The 19,804-nt window shown below is 38.0% G+C and overlaps 1 protein-coding gene and 1 non-coding gene across 2 annotated transcripts in view; one reads left to right on the top strand and one right to left on the bottom strand.

The window, feature by feature from the left end:
• The window catches only part of SHCBP1 (SHC binding and spindle associated 1), a 47,348-nt gene that overhangs the window by 9,642 nt on the left and 17,902 nt on the right, over positions 1-19,804 (top strand). Inside the window, exons 5-9 of the mRNA XM_075995598.1 lie at positions 10,149-10,241; positions 13,720-13,953; positions 14,044-14,212; positions 14,514-14,634; positions 18,105-18,236. Coding sequence (XP_075851713.1) covers positions 10,149-10,241; positions 13,720-13,953; positions 14,044-14,212; positions 14,514-14,634; positions 18,105-18,236 — 749 coding nt within the window. The remainder of the gene's footprint in view (positions 1-10,148; positions 10,242-13,719; positions 13,954-14,043; positions 14,213-14,513; positions 14,635-18,104; positions 18,237-19,804) is intronic.
• LOC142862991 (U6 spliceosomal RNA) lies at positions 4,745-4,851 on the bottom strand. The gene has a single exon (XR_012913882.1). It is a non-coding gene; the product is annotated as a U6 spliceosomal RNA (small nuclear RNA).

Genomic DNA, 19,804 nt, shown 5'->3' with positions numbered 1-19,804 from the left:
TGCTTTAACCATTAGGTGAAAAACTGATAGGGAACTTTGTAGTGGAGGGAATCAGGCTGACAATATCTGAATCCATTGATCAAACTCAACCTCATGGAGATGTTCAGGCATTACAATAAGTCCTCACTTAACACTGTGAATAGGTTCTTGGAAACTGATTTTAAGTGAAACAACATATAGTGAAAACAATTTCATCATAGCCTAATTGATATAAACAAGAGTGAAAGTTCTTATGACATATTTCTGGTTATAAAAACATCAGCAAATTTCTATTTAAAAAAATTATGGGCACACAATAGTTATATATCTTTATATTAATGGAATACAGGCAATATTTTGATATAGGCATACAGTGTGAATTAACCAAATCAGGGTAATTGGGGTATCCATCACCTTAGGCATTTAACGTTTCTTTGTGTTAGGAACATTGCAATTCTAATTTTAAAATATACCCTAACTTTTGATTATAGTCACTTTGTTGTTCTAGCAAATATTGTTCATTCTATCTAACTCTTATTTTTGCACCCATTAACCATACTCACCTTTTCTCCCCCTCCCTGTTACCCTTCCCAGCCTCTGGTAACCATCATTCTACATCTTATTCCCCAATGTTTTCTTTTAGTAGTTTCATAGTTTCAGTTCTTAGATTTAAGTCTTTAATCCATTTTCATTTGAGTTTTTTCATATATGGTGAGAGATAAAGGTCTAGTTTCATTCTTCTTTATATAGGTATCCAGTTTTCCCAGCACCATTTATTGAAGACATTGTCCTTTCCCTGTATGTTCTTGGCACCTTTGTCGAGTATAAGTTCACTATAGATGTGTGGATTTATTTCAGGGTTCTCTATTCTGTTCCATTGGTCTATGTGTCTGTTTTTATGCCAGTACCATGCTGTTTTGGTTATTACAGCTCTGTACTGTAGTTTAAAGTCAGGTAATATGGTTCCTCCAGTTTTGTTCTTTTTGCTTAGGATGGCTTTGGCTCTTCTGGGTCTTTTGTGGTTCCACGTAAATTTTAGGATTATTTTTTCTATGTCTGTGAAGAATGTCATTGGTATTTTTTTTTTTTTTTTTTTTGAGACAGAGTCTCGCTTTGTTGCCCAGGCTAGAGTGAGTGCTGTGGCATCAGCCTAGCTCACAGCAACCTCAAACTCCTGGGCTCAAGCGATCCTGCTGCCTCAGCCTCCCGAGTAGCTGGGACTACAGGCACGCGCCACCATGCCCGGCTAATTTTTTTCTGTATATATTAGTTGGCCAATTAATTTCTTTCTATTTCTAGTAGAGACGGGGTCTCGCTCTTGCTCAGGTTGGTTTCGAACTCCTGAACTCAAACCATCCGCCCGGCTCGGCTTCCCAGAGAGCTAGGATTACAGGCGTGAGCCACCGCGCCCGGCCTTGTCATTGGTATTTATCTGTAGATTGCTTTGGGTAGTATGGACATTTTAACAACATTTATTCTTCCAATCCATGGGCATGGAATATCTTTCCATTTTTTTGTATCCACTTCAACTTCTTTCATCAACATTTTATTGTTTTTATTATCTTTGACTTCTTTGGTTAAGTTTATTCCTAGGTATTTTATTTTATTTGTAGGTATTATAAATGGAGTTATTTTCTTGGTTTCTTTTTCAGATTGTTTAAACCATTGGCATATAGAAATGCTACTGATTTTTTTTTTTTTTTTTTTTTTTTTTTTGAGACAGAGTCTCACTCTGTTGCCCAGGCTAGAGTGTCATGGTGTCAGCCTAGCTTACAGCGACCTCAAACTCCTGGGCTCAAGCAATCCTTCTGTGTCAGCCTCCCGAGTAGCTGGGACTACAGGCATGCACCACCATGCCCAGCTAATTTTTTCTATATATTTTTAGTTGGCCAATTAATTTCTTTCTATTTTTAGTAGAGACTGTGTCTTGCTCTTGCTCAGGCTGGCCTAGAACTCCTGTGCTCAAACGATCCGCTCACCTCGGCCTCCCAGAGTGCTAGGATTACAGGTATGAGCCACTGCACCCGGCCTCTCTCTATATTTTTAGTTGGCCAATTAATTTCTTTCTATTTTTAGTAGAGACGAAGTATTGCTCTTGCTCAGGCTGGTCTTGAACTCCTGACCTTGAGCGATCCTCTCTCCTGGGGCTCCCAGAGTGTTAGGATTACAAGTGTGAGCCACCGTGCCCAGCTATGCTACTGATTTTTGTATGTTGACTTTGTATATCCTTCAACTTTACTGAATTTATTTATCAGTTCTAATAGGTTTTTTTTTTTGTGTGTGTGAAGTCTTTAGGTTTCTCTAGATATATGATTATATTTTCTGCAAGCAAGAATAATTTGACTACTTCTTGTCCAATTTGTATATACTTTATTGCATTCTCCTGTCCGATTGCTTTAGTTGGAATTTCCAGTATTATGTTGAATAGCAGTGGTGAAAGTGGGCATTCTTGTCTTATTCCAGATCTTAGAAGAAAGCCTTTCAGTTTTTCCCCATTCAGTATGATACTAGTTGTGGGTCTGTCATATATGGCTTTTATTGTGTTGAGGCTAATTTCCTTCCATATCCAGTTTTTTGAGAATTTTTATCATGAAGGGATTTGAATTGTATTGAATGCTTTTTCAGCATTAGTTGAAATGATCATATGGTTTTTGTCCTTTGTTCTGTTGATATTATGTATCACATTGATGGAACCATTCTTGCATCCCTGGGATGAATCCCTCTTGATCATGATGAATAATCTTTTTAATGTGTTGTTGAATTCAGTTTGCTAAGTTTTTTATTTAGGATTTTTGCATCTAAGTTCTTCAGATATACTGGCCTATAGTTTTCTTTTTTTCTTGTGTCTTTGTCTGGTTTTGGTATCAGGGTGATACAGGCCTTGTAGAATGAGTCTGGGAGTATCTCCTCCTCCTTGATTTTTTGGAATAGTTTAAGTAGGATTGGTTTTAGTTCTTTGAATGCTTGGTAGAATTCGGCAGTGAAGCCATCAGGTCCTGGGCTTTTCTTTGATGGGAGACTTATTACTGCTTCTGTCTTGTTACTTGTTATTGGTTTATTCAGGTGTTGGATTTCTTCCTTGTTCAATCTTGGTAGGTTATATCTAGGAATTTATCCATTTCTTCTAGGTTTTCTAATTTATTGGCATATAGTTGCTTGTAGTAGTCTCTAATGGTCCATTGGATTTCTGCAGTCAGTTGTAGTTTCTCCTTTTTCATCTCTGATTTTATTTATTTGGGTCATCTTTTTTTCTTAGTCTAGCTAAAGGTATGTCTATTTTGTTTATCTTTTCAAAAAACCAACTTTTTCATTGATTTTTTTTGTTTGTTTCAATTTCATTTATTTCTGTTCTGATCTTTGTTTCTTTTTTTCTAATTTTGGATTTGGTTTTCTCTTGTTTTTCTAGTTCTTTGAGCTGTATTATTAGGTTGTTTATATGACGCTTTTCTACTTTTTTGATGTAGGCACTTATTGCTGTAAACTTTCTCGTGCTGTATCCCCTAGGTTTTTTTTTTTTTTTTTTTTTTTTTGAGACAGAGTCTTACTCTGTTGCCCTGGCTAGACTAGAGTGACATGGCGTCAGCCTAGCTCACTGGAACCTCAAACTCCTGGGCTCAAGCAATCCTCCTGCCTCAGCCTCCCGAGTAGCTGGGACTACAGGCATGTGCCACCATGCCCGGCTAACTTTTTCTATTTTTGGTAGAGATGGTGTCTCGCTTTTGCTCAGGCTGATCTCGAACTCCTGAGCTCAAACGAACCACCTGCCTTGGCCTCCCAAGGTGCTAGGATTACAGGTGTGAGCCACCGCGCCCTGCCTCCCCTAGGTTTTGATGTGTTGTGTTTTCATTGTCATTTGTTTTGAAAAATTTTTTAATTCCCTTCTTAATCTCTTCATTGATCCATTGGTCATTCAGGAGCATATTGCTTAATTTCCATGTGTTTGTATATTTTCCAATGTTTCTTTTCTTTATTGATTTCTAGTTTTATTGCACTGTGGTCAAAGATAATACTTGGTATGATGTCAAATTTTTTGAATTTTTTTAGACTTTTTTGGTGGCTTAATATATGGTCTACCATTGAGGAAGATCCATGAACTGAGGAGGAGAATATGAATTCTGCATCTGTTGAATGAAAGGTTCTGTAAATACCTATTAGGTCCATTTGGTCTATAGTGCAGGTTAAGCCCAATGTTTCATTGTTGATTTTCTGTCTGGATGGTCTGTCCAGTGCTAAAAGTAGAGTGTCCAGGTCTCCAGTGGTTATTGTACTGTGGTCTAGCTCTCTTTGGCTCTGATAATATTTGCATTATATATATGGATACTTCAGTGTTGAGTGCATATATATTTAGAATTGTTATATTCTCTTGTTGAATTGATCCCTTTGTCATTATATAATGACTTTCTTTGTCTCCTTTTATAGTTTTTGTCTTGAAATCTATTTTATCTGCCAGAAGTATAGCTACTGTTGCTCTTTTGTGGTTTCATTTGCAATGGAATATCCTTTTCCATCCCTTTGTTTTCAGTCTATGTGTGTCTTGTCTTTATAGGTAAAGTATGTTTCTTGTAGACAACATATAGTTGGCTGTTTTTTTTTTATCCATTCAGCCACTCTATGTCTTTTGATTGGAGAGTTTAGTCCATTTACATTCAATGTTATTATTGATAGGTAAGGACTTACCACCATTTCGTTATTTGATTTCTGGTTGTCTTGTGGTCCTTTCTTTCTTATTTCCTTTCTATCTTCTTTTGTTGAAAGTGATTTTCTTTTTTTTTTTTTAATCTTTTTTTTTCTGCGTGTCATCCTCACGCAGGGGCCATGTTAATCTTCTCTGTATCGTTCCAATTTTAGTATATGTGCTGCCAAAGTGAGCACGAAAGTGATTTTCTGTGTTTTAATTTCTTGCTTTTTATTTTTTGTGTATCTGTTGTAGGTTTTTTGGTTTCAGGTTAACACAAGGCTTGCAAAAAACATTTTATAACCAATTATTTTAAACATATGACAACTCTGCTTACAGAGAAATGAATAAACAAGGAAAGAGAAATCTATCAGAAATTTTACCCTTTAACTTTATCTCCCCCTGCTCCACTTTTTATCTTTTTGTTGTTTCCATCCATATCGTTTTATACTATCTCTCAAAAAGTTGTTATATTTGATAGGTTTGTCTTTTAGTCTTCCTCCTCAAGATAGAAATGGTTTATATACCACAATTGGAGCACTAGAGTATTCTGTATTTGTGTTCTTACTGTTACCAGTGAGTTGTATACCTTCAGAAGATTTATTGTTCATTAATGTACTTTTCTTTCAGATTGAAGAACTCTTTTTAGCATTTCTTATAGAACAGGTCTGATGTTCATGAAATCCCTTAGCTTTTGTTTGTCTGGGAAATTCTTTATTTCTCTTTCATGTCTGAAGGATATTTTTGCAGGATATAACATTCTAGGGTTAAGGTTTTTTCCTTCAGCATTTTGAATATGTCATGCTACTCTATCCTGGCCTATAAGGTTTCCACTGAGAAGTGTGCTGCCAGACATATTGGAGCTCTTTTGTGTTATCTTTTTCTTTTTTCTTCCTTCCCTTAGGACCTTCTCTTTATCCATGACCATTGGGAGCTTGATTATTAAATACCTTGAGGTAGTCTTGTTTGGGTTAAATCTGCTTGGTGTTCTATGACCTTCTTGTACCTGAATATTTATATCTTTCTCTAGGTTTGGAAAGTTATCTGTTATTATTTCTTTTTTTTTTTTTTTTTTTTGAGACAGAGTCTCACTTTGTTGCCCAGGCTAGAGTGAGTGCCATGGCGTCAGCCTCGCTCACAGCAACCTCAATCTCCTGTGCTCAAGCGATCCTCCTGCCTCAGCCTCCCGAGTAGCTGGGACTACAGGCATGCGCCATCATGCCCGGCCAATTTTTTGTATACATATTTTTAGTTGGTCAATTAATTTCTTTCTATTTTTGGTAGAGACGGAGTCTCGCTCAGGCTGGTTTCGAACTCCTGACCTTGAGCAATCCGCCTGCCTCGGCCTCCCAAAGTGCTAGTGTTATTATTTCTTTAAATGAATTTTCTACCCCAATCTTTCTCTCTACCTCCTCTTTAAGGCCAATAACTCTTAGATTTGTTCTTTTGAGGATATTTTCTAGATCTTGTAGACTTTATTCTTATTTATTCTTTTTCTTTTCTGACTATGTATTTTCAAGTAGCCTGATCTTCAAGCTTGCTAATTCTTTCTTCTGCTTGGTCAGTTTTGCTGTTGAGTGACTCTGATGCATGTCTCAATTTGTCAATTGAATTCTTGAAGCTCTAGAATTTCTGCTTGATTTTTTTTTTTTTATTATATTTCCATCTCTGTTAAATTTCTCTGATTGGCTTCTTTTTTTTTTTTTTTTTTTTTTGAGACAGAGTCTCTCTTGCCTAGGCTAGAGTGAGTGCCGTGGCATCAGCCTAGCTCACAGCAACATCAAACTCCAGGGCTCAAGCGATCCTCCTGCCTCAGCCTCCTGAATAGCTGGGACTACAGGCATGTGCCACCATGCCCAGATAATTTTTTATATATATATATTTTTAGTTGGCCAATTAATTTCTTTCTGTTTATAGTAGAAATGGGGTCTCGCTCTTGCTCAGGCTGGTCTAGAACTCCTCACCTTGAGTGATCCTCCCACCTCGGCCTCCCAGAGTGCTAGGATTACAGGTGTGAGCCACCGCACCCGGCCATCTGATAGGCTTCTGAATTCCTTCTCTGTGTTGTCTTGAGGTTTACTGAGGTTCTTCAAGACAGCTATTTTGAATTCTGTATCTGAAAGGTCACCTATCTCCATTATTCAGGGATTGGTCACTGGTACCTCATTTAGTTTGTTGGGTGAGGTCATGTCTTCCTGGATGTTCTCGTTGCCTGTGGATGTTCATAGATGTCTGGCATTGAAGAGTTATATATTTATTTATTTATTTATTTTTGAGACAGAGTCTCACTTTGTTGCCCAGACTAGAGTGAGTGCCGTGGCGTCAGTCTAGCTCACAGCAACCTCAATCTCTGGGCTCAAGCAATCTTCCTGCCTCAGCCTCCCAAGTAGCTGGGACTACAGGCATGTGCCACCATGCCCGGCTAATTTTTTGTATATATATTTTTAGTTGGCCAATTAATTTCTTTCTATTTTTAGTAGAGATGGGGTCTTGCTCAGGCTCCTTTCGAACTCCTGAGCTTGAGCAATCCGGCCGACTCGGCCTCCTGGGGTGCTAGGATTATAGGTGTGAGCCACTGTGCCCAGCCTATATTTATTTTAATCTTCACAGTCTGGGCTTGTTTGAACCCATCCTTCTTGATAAGACTTTCCAGATATTCAAAGGGAATTGAGTGTTGTGATTTAAGTCTTTGATCACTGCAGAAATGCTGCAACTCTTGCAGACTTCTGGTGGTACCACTTTGGTGAGTTTGGGTAAGATACAAGAGGATTACCAGGCGGTCTTGACTCTCTTGCTTCATTCTCTTTGCTGGACTGCTGGAGTTGGGGGAGGAGTCATGAGGACATCCCTTGTGGCCACCAGTGCCAGGTCATACCTGAAGCCAGCCCAGTCTCACCCAAAGCCAATGGTAACTGTTGCTTGGCTACCTCTGAGCCCAAAGGCTCTTTAGTCGGCAAGTGGTGAATCTTGCCAGGACTGGGTCATTCTCTTCAAGGTAACATATTTCCTTCTGGCCCAGGTTAGGTCCAGAAATGCTATCTAGGAACCAGGGTCGAGACTCAGAGCACTTAGGAGTCTGCTTGGCATTTTATTTTACTGTGGCTAAGCTGGTATCCAAGTTGCGGAACAAAGACTTCTGAGCTCTTACCTTTCCTTTCCTCAAGTGGAAGAAGACTCTACCTGGGCTGTACTGCCTATAGTTGGGGGAGGGGTGACACAGGCACTGGTTTGGCTGCAGCTGCTGGATCACGTGCACCCCAAGTCCACTGGCTTTGAGTTAGCACAGTCACAGGAATTACCCAGGGATTGCAGCTCTGTGGCCTGACTGTTGTATGAGGTTAGTCCAGGCCCCAAGCTGCTCTTTGTCTGCCAGTTGTGGGGCCGGTGGGAACTCAGGCTTCCAGGCAGAGGATTTCCCTCTGGCCAGGCTAGTCAAAATGCTCCCTCCATGGGCACCGGCAGAATTCTGCCCTGTGTTGTGTTCCCCTGTGCCAGGGCGGCCCTGAGTTTTGATGCAAAGCCCTATAATCACCTCTCTCTCCTTTGCCTGGGCACACAGATTCTCTCTCCACTCGGGTGCTGGGGGGGGGCACTTGCGGGGAATAGCGGAGGGGTGGCACAGGCAATCCAAAACTGTCTTATCTGCCCTCTAATGTGCCTCTTTCCTTGATATAAAATCACTCAGCTGATTTTTGGTTCTTCTGAAGGTGCTTGCTTGTGTGGATACTTGCTGTATTAGAGTTTTGCTCTGTTGCCTGGGCTAGTGTGCTGTGGCATCAGCATAGCTCACAGCAACTTCAAACTCCTGAGCTCAAGTGATCCTCCTGCCTCAGCCTCCCTAGTAGCTTGGGACTACAGGCATACCCCACCACAACTGGTTAATTTTTTCTATTTTTAGTTGCCTGGCTGATTTCTTTCTATTTTTAGTAGAGATTGGGTCTTCCTCTTGCTGAGGCTGGTCTAGAACTCCTGACCTCAAGCAGTCCTACCACTTTGACCTCCCAGAGTACTAGGATTACAGGTGTGAGCCACCATCCCAGCCAAGAGATAATATTAATTAAATGTAACAGCTGACCCTTGTTTGGATCCTAATTTGAACAAGTCAACCTTCAAACAGCAGCAAAAGGGACAATTAGGGGAATTTGAACACTGGATGTTTGATAATATTAAGGAATTAGAACTTTTTTTTTTTTTTGAGACAGAGTCTCGCTTTGTTGCCCAGGCTAGAGTGAGTGCCATGGCGTCAGCCTAGCTCACAGCAACCTCAAACTCCTGGGCTTAAGCAATCCTGCTGCCTCAGCCTCCCGAGTAGCTGGGACTACAGGCATTCGCCACCATGCCCGGCTAATTTTTATATATATATATATATATATATATATATATATATATATATATATATATAAAATATATATATATTAGTTGGCCAATTAATTTCTTTCTATTTTTATAGTAGAGACAGGGTCTCGCTCAGGCTGGTTTTGAACTTCTGACCTTGAGCAATCCGCCCGCCTCGGCCTCCCAGAGTGCCAGGATTACAAGCGTGAGCCACTGCTCCCGGCCTGGAATTAGAACTTTTTTTGTACAAAAATTTATTTTTGAGATACATACTAAAAATTTATGAATGATTTGATAATCCTGAAATTTGCTTCAAAATAATCCATTGTCAGTATGGTTGGGGGAGAAGAGCAGAGGGTAAATGGATGAGGTAGAGATGAAATAAGATTGCCTATGAGTTGATAATTGTTGAAGCTGGGTGATGGATACATGGTATTCATGATACTATTTTCTCTGATCTTATATATATTTAGAGTTTTCCATAATAAAAAAATTGTTAAATCTCCTGGGGAGCTTTAAAACAATATGGATACTAATCCTCCTTCCCTGAGAGATTCTGATTTATTGGGCTGGGATAGGGAATCAATTTTTAAAAGCATCCCAGGGCACTCTAATATGCAGCCAGGGTTGAGAACTACTGCTTTATATTATTTCCCTAGATGATCTCATCTATTGCTTTAATACTATCAATATGCTGACAACTCCCAGATTAATATCTCTAGCCCTAACCTTTCCTTTCCTTAAGCTCTGGGCTTGTATATTTGTCTGCATACTTGATATCACTTACTCGGAGGTCAAATAGGCATCTCAACCTGAACATGGTGAAAACAGAACTCTTTATTTTCAACCCCAAACCTGTTTCTCTCCTGGTCTTTTCTATCTCAACAAGTGGCCCTCACATTCACCTTGTTACTGGTAATCAATAAATAGTTCGTCTGACAAAAGGAAAGTCCTAACAAAACTAATGTGGATAAACTTCTCTAGATGATCCAAAGAGAGTCTCTATCTTGTGTAACTCATGACTATCAATCATAGAAAATATGCAACATTCTCTAAGAATATGAAGGTTGTTTTGATTTACTCCTTATCTCTTCTACTTCTAATATCCTAATATTTTGAGCCAGCAATTGAATTTGAACAATACTAAGTTCTTTTTCAGGTTTTTCTACCAAAACATTTGGAGGAGTTGGGATGAAGAAGAGGAGGATGAGTACGATTATTTTGTCAGATGTGTTGAACCTCGATTGAGATTGTAAGTATTTGTTATTGACCTTACATGTGTTGGAAAAATAGTTATCCATGGTTTACTTTTACCTGTGTGAGATACACACGTATACTCCAGGGTTCCATAGCCAAAAATACACCACATACAAATAGTACAACCCTTTGACAAGTTATTAAATGAAACTTGTACAAGTTAACATACACATGCTTTTAGTGTTTATAGTCTGAGTCTAAAAAGCAAGGAGTTCAAGAACATCTAAGTTAATAGCTCACTGTTTTGTAAATCTGAATAAAATTCAATTGAGCTAGTGTATTAAAAGTCCTTTGTTAAACTCAAAGGCAATTGTTTGAAAACTGAAATTATTTGAATTATAGAAGACTTTTTTGCTTTAATTTTTTAAAGAATGTGGCTTTACTCTAAGTTTCTATAGCAAAATAAAGTAGGCTAAAGTAACAGACTTGGCCGGGCGCCGTGGCTCACGCCTGTAATCCTAGCACTCTGGGAGGCCAAGGCGGGCGGATTGCTCGAGGTCAGGAGTTTGAAACCAGCCTGAGCAAGAGTTGAGACCCCGTCTCTACTATAAATAGAAAGAAATTAATTGGCCAATTAATATATATATATATGTATATATATATATAAAATTAGCCAGGCATTGTGGCACATGCCTGCAGTCCCAGCTACTCGGAAGGCTGAGGCAGGAGGATCACTTGAGCCCTGGAGTTTGAGGTTGCTGTGAGCTAGGCTGACGCCACGGCACTCACTCTAGCCTGGACAACAAAGTGAGACTCTGTCTCAAAAAAAAAAAAGTAACAGACTTATCTCAGCATGTTTAGTTAAGCTCTTTCCTTAAATCTTATTTGACAAATAGATGAAAATGCTAAATAGTTAATATTGGTAGTGAATAAAAACTTTCAGAAGGCCGGGCGCGGTGGCTCACGCCTGTAATCCTAGCACTTTGGGAGGCCGAGGCGGGCGGATTGCTCGAGGTCAGGAGTTCGAAACCAGCCTGAGCGAGACCCCGTCTCTACCAAAAATAGAAATAAATTAATTGACCAACTAAAAATATATATACAAAAAATTAGCTGGGCATAGTGGCGCATGCCTGTAGTCCCAGCTACTTGGGAGGCTGAGGCAGTAGGATCGCTGAGCCCCGGAGATTGAGGTTGCTGTGAGCCAGGCTGACGCCACGGCACTCACTCTAGCCTGGGCAACAAAGTGAGACTCTGTCTGAAAAAAAAAAAAAAAAAAAAAAAAAAACTTTCAGAATACCTAAACACATTCTTCTAATTTATCATCTTTTGGCAGGAAAAACCCCTTCCATACAAAAATACCTAAATTAAACATGCAACCCAAATACAAGTATTCTACTGATCTTATTAAATGTGGCATTTACTTTTCCCCTAGAATGGTGCTCTATGACCAGTCATTTTTTTTTCTTGTATTCATGAGCAGTAATTTAATAGGTAGTGCTGCAATAAAAATAAAGTTTTAACTCTCACTCCAAAAAAAAATTGTAGAAGATAATTTTTTATCCTTGTGTGAAAGATGATTTGCCTATATAAGCAAAGGCAGTAAGCCTTTATATTTTTGTGGAACCCAGTTTGATGGAGTAGATTTCTTGTGTTTTAAATAGTAAATAATAATAAAATGAGAGCTATATGAAAGTCTGGTTAGTGATTCTACTTGGTTTAGAATTATGTCTGTCTGATTTCAGCTTTTCATAAATTGGCTGTGATTTCTATTTAGCTTTCCAGTTTTTCCATTGTGCATTTCCTATTTTCCCATAGTGTATTTAATAAAATCACAGAATTTCAATAAGGTTGAATGTTTTCTAGATTTGCTACACTTGCTTTTAAAGAGCAACGAATGGTTTTGATTGAAGTGAAATATAATGGTAGGTGAATTTCATGTCTTTCTGGCAAATTTGATTTTTACTTGGAAAAAAATTGTCTTCTGATTTGACAGCCTTGCACATGTTAACAAGAAGAAATGATTTACACACATACCTTGTTCATCACTGGAAGATGGGAAAGCATAAGGGAGGCATTGTTTTAGTTATGGGGAAGAAACTACAGTACTTGATGGGGAGACTGGACTGCTGTCAAATTGAGCAGATTCTTTAAAAAGGTCCCTGGGCTAAGATAGGATTAGAGCTAGCAACAGGCAAGATTTAAAAGGAATCTAACCGTACTGTCTTGATTTTGCACTGTGCAGTAAATGTTTTCCTTTCTAATTCAAAACACACTGCTTCAGAACTTAGGTGTTTGAGACACAGACGTTAGGTTCATTGCTTCTAGACTACAAAATATTATTATAATAAGAAGAAATAAGCTAACTGGCATGGATATTGGAAATGCTAAGAAATTTATTTTAAAATTTGAGTCATAATCTTTGCTTTTCAGGCTTCACCTAATTCATTTACTTGAAAAACAGGAAAAAGTTATTTTATATTCATTTTAAATATTTGAATGTTCACCATAATTTGATGTAAATTTGTTCAGGATGTGGTTCTGGGTTTTTTTTTTTTTTTCTCCATCTTATTCAGAGCATGACTAAGTTAAAAAAATATCATCTAAGGCAATAGTCTCAACCTTGGCTGCACGTTATCGTCTCTAGGGAACTTAAAACAATACCTACTTCTAGCCAACAGAATTATCCTTAAGACTAAAAAAAACCTACTTCTAGAGACCAATTTAATTGGTCTGGAAGCCTGAGCACCTGTATTTTTAAAAGCTCTCCAGGTGATTTATTATTTAGCCAGGGTTGAGAAGCTCTGACCTAAGAAATAGCTAGTTAATATACCTTTTACTGAGAATTAAAGCAATTATTTTAACATATTGTACTTTATTTTCAAATCCATTAATTTTTACCCATCAAGTTGATTGTACATTTATAAATTATTTTATTATATCTAGAAATATTTTTTGATCTGTCTTTATATTTGAGAAGGTATATACATTAATAAATTTAAAGTGCTAATAAGGTTTTCTAGTACCTGGTTATTTTGTTTTACTCTTGCTCTAGTTTAGTAATGACAGCTTTATTTGTTTTTTTTCTCAGAATCTCAAAGACTTATGTTTTTGAAATTCTCTAATGATATTTCTGAGGAAATATTCAGAGTTTTGTGCTATAGTGCTTTAAATGCAAGGACAGACAGATGATTTGAATCATTTCTAATATTTGATCCTATAAATATGGTAATCTTAAAAATTGTTGTGAAACAATTTGAGATACTTCCCTCCCTACCCTCACTCCCAAATTGCCGTCTGCTACCCATTTCTTAAGAATTTTTTTTTAAACCCAGTGTGAAATAAAATTAAAAAAAAAATTCTTTCTACTTACATTAATAATAGAGTGCTATCAGAAAGACTTATTTATGATGTGCTTGAGTTATATACCATAAAACTTTTTTCTTATTTGGTCTTTGAGGACTAAATATGCAGTCTTAATGGTAGGAAAATGTGCCCGAAAGGCCATGGATTTCAATTTGCTTTTAAACTTTCAGGCATTATGACATTCTTGAAGACCGAGTTCCTTCAGGACTTATTGTTGACTACCGCAATTTGTTGTCTCAATGTGAGGAGAGTTACAGAAAATTTTTAAATCTGAGGAGCAGTTTATCAAATTGTAACTCTGATTCCGAGCAGGAAAATATCTCCATGGTGGAAGGGTTAAAATTGTATTCGGAGATGGAACAGTTGAAACAAAAGCTAAAACTCATTGAGAATCCTTTGTTGAGGTATGTGTGTCTTTGTTATCTTAGCTAGTTAGCATCTTTTCTTACTAGCTGTCTTACTGAAAACTGATAGCTCTGTTTGGTTTCTTCAAGGTATGTGTTTGGTTATCAGAAGAATTCTAATATCCAAGCAAAGGGCATCCGTCCAAGTGGTCAGAAGGTCACCCATGTGGTCTCCTCTACCATGACAACTGGCCTACTGCGTGCTCTGCTCAGCGACAGGCTTTGCCAGGACCCTTATGAGGAAGAAACAGAAATTCAGGTAAAGGAGAGTTTCTTGCTCTGGGTGGCTCTTTTTCTTCTGATTTATTGTAGGTTTTCCTGAATTCTACAAAGGGTTTATGGGAGCTTCCAGAGATAGTTTTCTGTGAAATGGGAAATAGAGCCCTGCCTTTTATCAGTAGTAGTCACTTACCAAGCATGCATTGGGCTCAGTGTACTATTAAAGGAGATACTTCAATATGCAGTTTTGGCTCCATTTTCAAAGTGAGACATGAAGACACCTGGACTAATATTCAAGTTGCTTTTTGGGGGTGTATTTGCAATTTGTCATTGTTTTCTAGTTCCATAGGGATCCATTATCTGCTATAAATGCCTGCTATGAAGGTGACACTGTTATTGTTTGTCCTGGCCATTATGTGGTACATGGCACATTCTCCATTGCTGACTCCATTGAGTTGGAAGGTGAGTGTGGAAGATCACACAACCAAACTCTCATGTCTGATATGTTTAAAGTAAATCACCAGTCATGTTGAAGCTTCAAGAATGTGAAGGCCGGGCGCAGTGGCTCACGCCTGTAATCCTAGCACTCTGGGAGGCTGAGGTGGGAAGATTGCTTAAGGTCAAGAGTTTGAGACCAGCCTGAGCAAGAGCAATACCCCGTCTCTACTAAAAAAATAGAAAGAAATTGGCCAACTAAAAATATATAGAAAAAAACTAGCTGGGCATCGTGGTGCATGCCTGTAGTCCCAGCTACTCAGGAGGCTGAGGCAGGAGGATTGCTTGAGCTCAGGAGTTTGAGGTTGCTGTGAGCTAGGCTGAGGCCATGGCACTCTAGCTTAGGCAACAGAGTGAGACTCTGTTCACTGCAAAAAAAAAAGAATGTGTTTTCAGCCCATTTGATTTAAAATGGGTTGCCTTGAAACATTAAGGTTATTAAAAGCTTAAAGCGAATTGACCCAGTATTTGAATAACTTGTCTTATGGTTCTTTACAGCAGTATACATGTTGGGAAGATGTTTACAGGCACATAAAGGAAAAGAACTATTCAGAAGAAGAAGCTGCTTTTCCAAATATAGGTGGTTTATGTAAAGGAAATCTAATCTAGTATATAAAAAAATTCTCAGCAATATTTTTTTGAAAATTTTAGTATTTTATTTAAGTTTGTTGCTTAATATCTATTGTGGATATCTTAGTGTATTTTTTTGTTGTTTTGTTTTAAATTTAGCTTATTTTTGTGAGAAGTATAGTTAAGGGCATTTAACTTGAAATTGATACCTAAAATTATCTTAATTCTGTAAAAAGCTTGATGAATGTCACAAATGCTACACTTTGTATCTTGATCAAAATATACTTTGAAGACGTTAATGTTGAAAGGTTCTATTAAAAATAACTTTTTAGCAGTTATAATCTTATTGTTCATTTAGAGTGATTCTTAAATTTAGGTTACCTTACAATTGTTCATCTTGGTCTTGTATATTTCTGTAACGTGTCAAACTTAGATGCACCTGTTCAACTATTTACCAAAACAGCTTTAAGTTAACAATACAACTTACAATGCAAAAAAGGGGTATCATTTTGGGACTTGTGCAGCTGTTCACAAACTGCTTAAGCTATGTTCTTTATCTTAATCTTGTCAAAACTTCATATTGGAAGTAAGGCTAGGAGTTTAATTTCCTGCTGTTCACTAGTACATCATCTCCCTCACACCTTTTGTTTTATGTGTGTAATTTTTGTTCTTTTTTCCTCTCCAGTATTTGATTTATAATAAATGTGTGTGTATAAATAACACATCTGCAGGATAAATCACTGCAATATAAACACTTTATTTTTTGGCATAGTGAAAATAACATTGACATTATAGATTGTATGGTGGATAAGATTTCTTCCTAGATTGGTAAGGAAATGATAATGTAATTGCCAGAGCATATTAAATGACCATATAGAATTCTAATAGGTAAGTATAAAATTGACTGTAAATTTACTAACAGGGCATTTCTGAGAATTGGGTTATCCAGATGGTATCTCTAATGTGAATACGTGGAGTACTTGCTCATGAGTAAGACTGATGCTTATCTGATAGTGACCTATAGTGAATGGTCATACCAAGAGATACATATTGAGTACCTACTATGTATAGGGTATTAATGGTACTTAACAGTAGGGCTTTTCTTTCTTGTTTAGAAAATCCACTCACTTAGGTGATGGCTTTTGTTTTAAATTGATGAGAATACATAATTTGTGTAAAAATCTGTTTTTTCTTAAATATGCAGTTCTTTTTATACTTTTGTCTGATAAAAATCAATGGTTATTGTAGAAAATATGCAGTATAGGCAGACACATACAAAGAAGCAGAAACCAAATTGCTCATAATGTGGTCACCCAGAGTCCATCCCTGGTAACATCCCAGTGTGTGAAGCCCTCTTCTGTTCTCCAGCGCCCCGAAGGCTCTGCGTTCTTCAAGAATAAATAAATTCAGTGCCTTTGCCTGTTTAATGCTGTCACTACTTTCATTTACTCGAAGACTCATCTTTAGACAATGAGAGTTACTGCCTACTTACAGCTTTGTCTATGTGGTTCTGTTTTACAATGAAAGTCAAGTGAGTTCTTTAGTTTTCTGATACTCCAATTTTTTGTAAGCCCTTTCAGAGGCTCAGCCTGCATTACTATTTAAACTCCTTACCTCGAGCAATCCGCCCGCCTCAGCCTCCCAGAGAGCTAGGATTACAGGCGTGAGCCACCGCGCCCGGCCTGCATTACTATTTATAGAGATCTGTTTTTTTCTTTTTTGGGGACAGAGTCTCACATTGTCACCTGGTCTAGAGTTCAGTGGCATCATCATAGCTCACTGCAACCTCAAATTCCTGGGCTTAAGTGATCCTCCTGCCTCAGCCTCCCAAGTAGCTGGGACTACAGGCGTGTGCCACAACGCTCAGCTAATTTTTCTATTTTTTGTAGTGATGAGTTCTAGCTCTTGTTCAGGCTGGTCTTGAACTCTTGGCCTCAAGTAATCTTCCCACCTCAGCCTCCCAAAATGCTAGGATTGTAGGTGTGAGCCACTGCACCCAGCCAAGATATGAAGTTTTTTTTACTGGTTAACAAAGTAGTTCATTTTTTCTAGTAGCTACAACTGTTTAAGTCAGTTTGTTAGATTTTAAGTCAATTTGTTTAAGAGCCTATTAAAATTAAATAATCTTGAGAAAATGTAATTATTAGAGACATAGGATCCTAGAATTAAAACTTAAAAGGATTGAATGCTTGGAAGCCCTTTGACTCAGATCTAAGTTCTTGGGATTGTTTATTTATTTATTTATTTTGAGACAGAGTCTTACTCTGTTGCCGGGGCTAGAGTGCCATGGTGTCAGCCCAGCTCACAGCAACCTCAAACTCCTGGGCTTAAGCAATCCTTCTGCCTCAGCCTCCCGAGTAGCCGGGACTACAGGCCTGTGCCACAATGCCCGGCTAAATATTTTTAGTTGTCCAGCTAATTTCTTTCTATTTTTTTAGTAGAGATGGGGTCTTGCTGTTGCTCAGGCTGGTCCCAAACTGCTGAGCTCAAAGGAACTCGTGAGCTCAAAGCTTGGCCTCCCAGAGTGCTAGGATTGCAGGTGTGAGCCACCACGGCTGGCCTATTTATTTATTTTTTATAGCAGTTTTATAAGTGAATTTAGTACTGAGCCCAGTCTGAGATGGATGATAAGGTAGTCTTCCTGACATGGGGACTACTTGGGAAGTTGTTATTGTTAAAAATTGATTACCCTGGGTTTAAATTAAATAGGACATATGAGGAGATAATTAGATTTTTTTTAATGCTACTGGATTGACTGGTCTTAAGTGATCATTTGAAGTCATTTGAACTAGAGATATCTGTTGTAGCATTTTTGTGTTTAGACATTTTCCCTTATCCATCCTAAGTGTTCTTGCTCTCTTCCTTAGGATATGGTCTTCCGGATGATATTGTGATAGAAAAGAGGGGCAAAGGTGACACTTTTGTGGATTGCACGGGTGCAGATATTAAAATCTCATGCATAAAATTTGTTCAGCATGATGCTGTAGAAGGAATCTTAAGTAAGTATCTGAATGTTTGGTATATGATTTGTTGTAGACTTTGAAGGGAAACTTTCTATGGAAGATAGAATTTAATGAAATGCCACTCATGAGTACAGACATACATTGTTTTACTACACTTTACAGATAATGAGTTTTTTACAAATTGAAGGTTTTTGGCAACCTTGCTTTGAGCAAATCTGTTGATGCCATTTTTCTAACAAATTGTGCTTACTTTGTGTCTCTGTCACATTTTGGTAATTTTTACAATATTTTAGACTTTTTAATGATATCTGTTAGTCTGATCTGTGATCACTAATCTTTTTGTTTTTAATTTTATTTTTTATAAGCATTGTGAAGCAGCATGATCGCTAATTTTTTTTTTTTTTTTTTTTGAGACAGAGTCTCACTCTGTTGCCCAGGCTACAGTGCCGTGGCGTCAGCCTGGCTCACAGCAACCTCAAACTTCTGGGTTCAAGCAATCCTTCTGCCTCAGCCTCCCAAGTAGCTGGCACTACAGGCATGCGCCACCATGCCCGGCTAATTTTTTCTATATATATTTTAGTTGGCCAATTAATTTCTTTCTATTTTTAGTAGAGACGGGATCTCACTCTTGCTCAGGCTGGTTTCGAACTCCTGACCTTGAGCAATCTGTCCGCCTCAGCTCCCAGAGTGCTAAGATTACAGGCATGAGCCACCATGCCTGGCTTGATAACTAATCTTTGATGTTACTACTGTAACTGCTTCGGAGCACCATGAACCGTGTCCATGTAAGATGGTGAACTTAATCATTATTGTATGTGTTCTGACTACTCCGCTGACCAGTCAGTCCCCTGTCTCTTTTCCTTTCCTCTGGCCTTCCTATTCCTTGAGACACAACAATATTGAAATTAGGCCAATTAATAAACTTGCAGTGGCCTCCAAGTGTTCAAGTGAAAGGAAGAGTCTCATGTCTCTCATGTTAAATTAAAAATTAGAAATGATTAAGCTTAGTAAGGAAGGCATGTCCAAAGCTGAGACAGGCCAAAGGCTAGACCTCTTGTACGAAACACTTAGCCAAGTTGTGAATGCAAAGGAAAAGTTCTTGAAGGAAATTAAAAGTGCTACTTCAGTGAACACAAATTATAAGGAAGTGAAACAGCCTTATTGGTGATATGAAGAAAGTTTTAGTAGTTTCGATAGAGGATTAAACCAGCTAACAACATTCCCTTAAGCCAAAGCCTAATATGGAGCAAGACCCTAATTCTCTTCAATTCTGTGAAGGTTGAGAGAGGTAAGGAAGCTGCAGAAGAAAAGTTTGAAACTAGCAGAAGTTGGTTCAAGAAGTTTAAAGAGGAAGCCATTTCCATAACATAAATGTGCAAGGTGAAACAGCAAGTTCTGATATAGAAGCTACAGTAAGTTATCTAGAAGATCTAGCTAAGATAATTGGTGAAGGTGGATACACTCAACAACAGATTTTTAATATAAATGAAGCAGCCTTATATTGGAAGAAGATACCATCTAGGACTTTCATAGCTAGAGAGAAGTCAATGCCAGGCTTCAAAGCTTCAAAGGACAGACTAACTCTCTTGTTAGGGGATAATGCA

Source organism: Microcebus murinus, chromosome 20 (assembly GCF_040939455.1).
Source record: "Microcebus murinus isolate Inina chromosome 20, M.murinus_Inina_mat1.0, whole genome shotgun sequence".
NCBI classification, from domain to species: domain Eukaryota; kingdom Metazoa; phylum Chordata; class Mammalia; order Primates; family Cheirogaleidae; genus Microcebus; species Microcebus murinus.
Note: the sequence above shows the minus strand (reverse complement) of the source record. Positions and strands in the feature narration are given on the sequence as shown.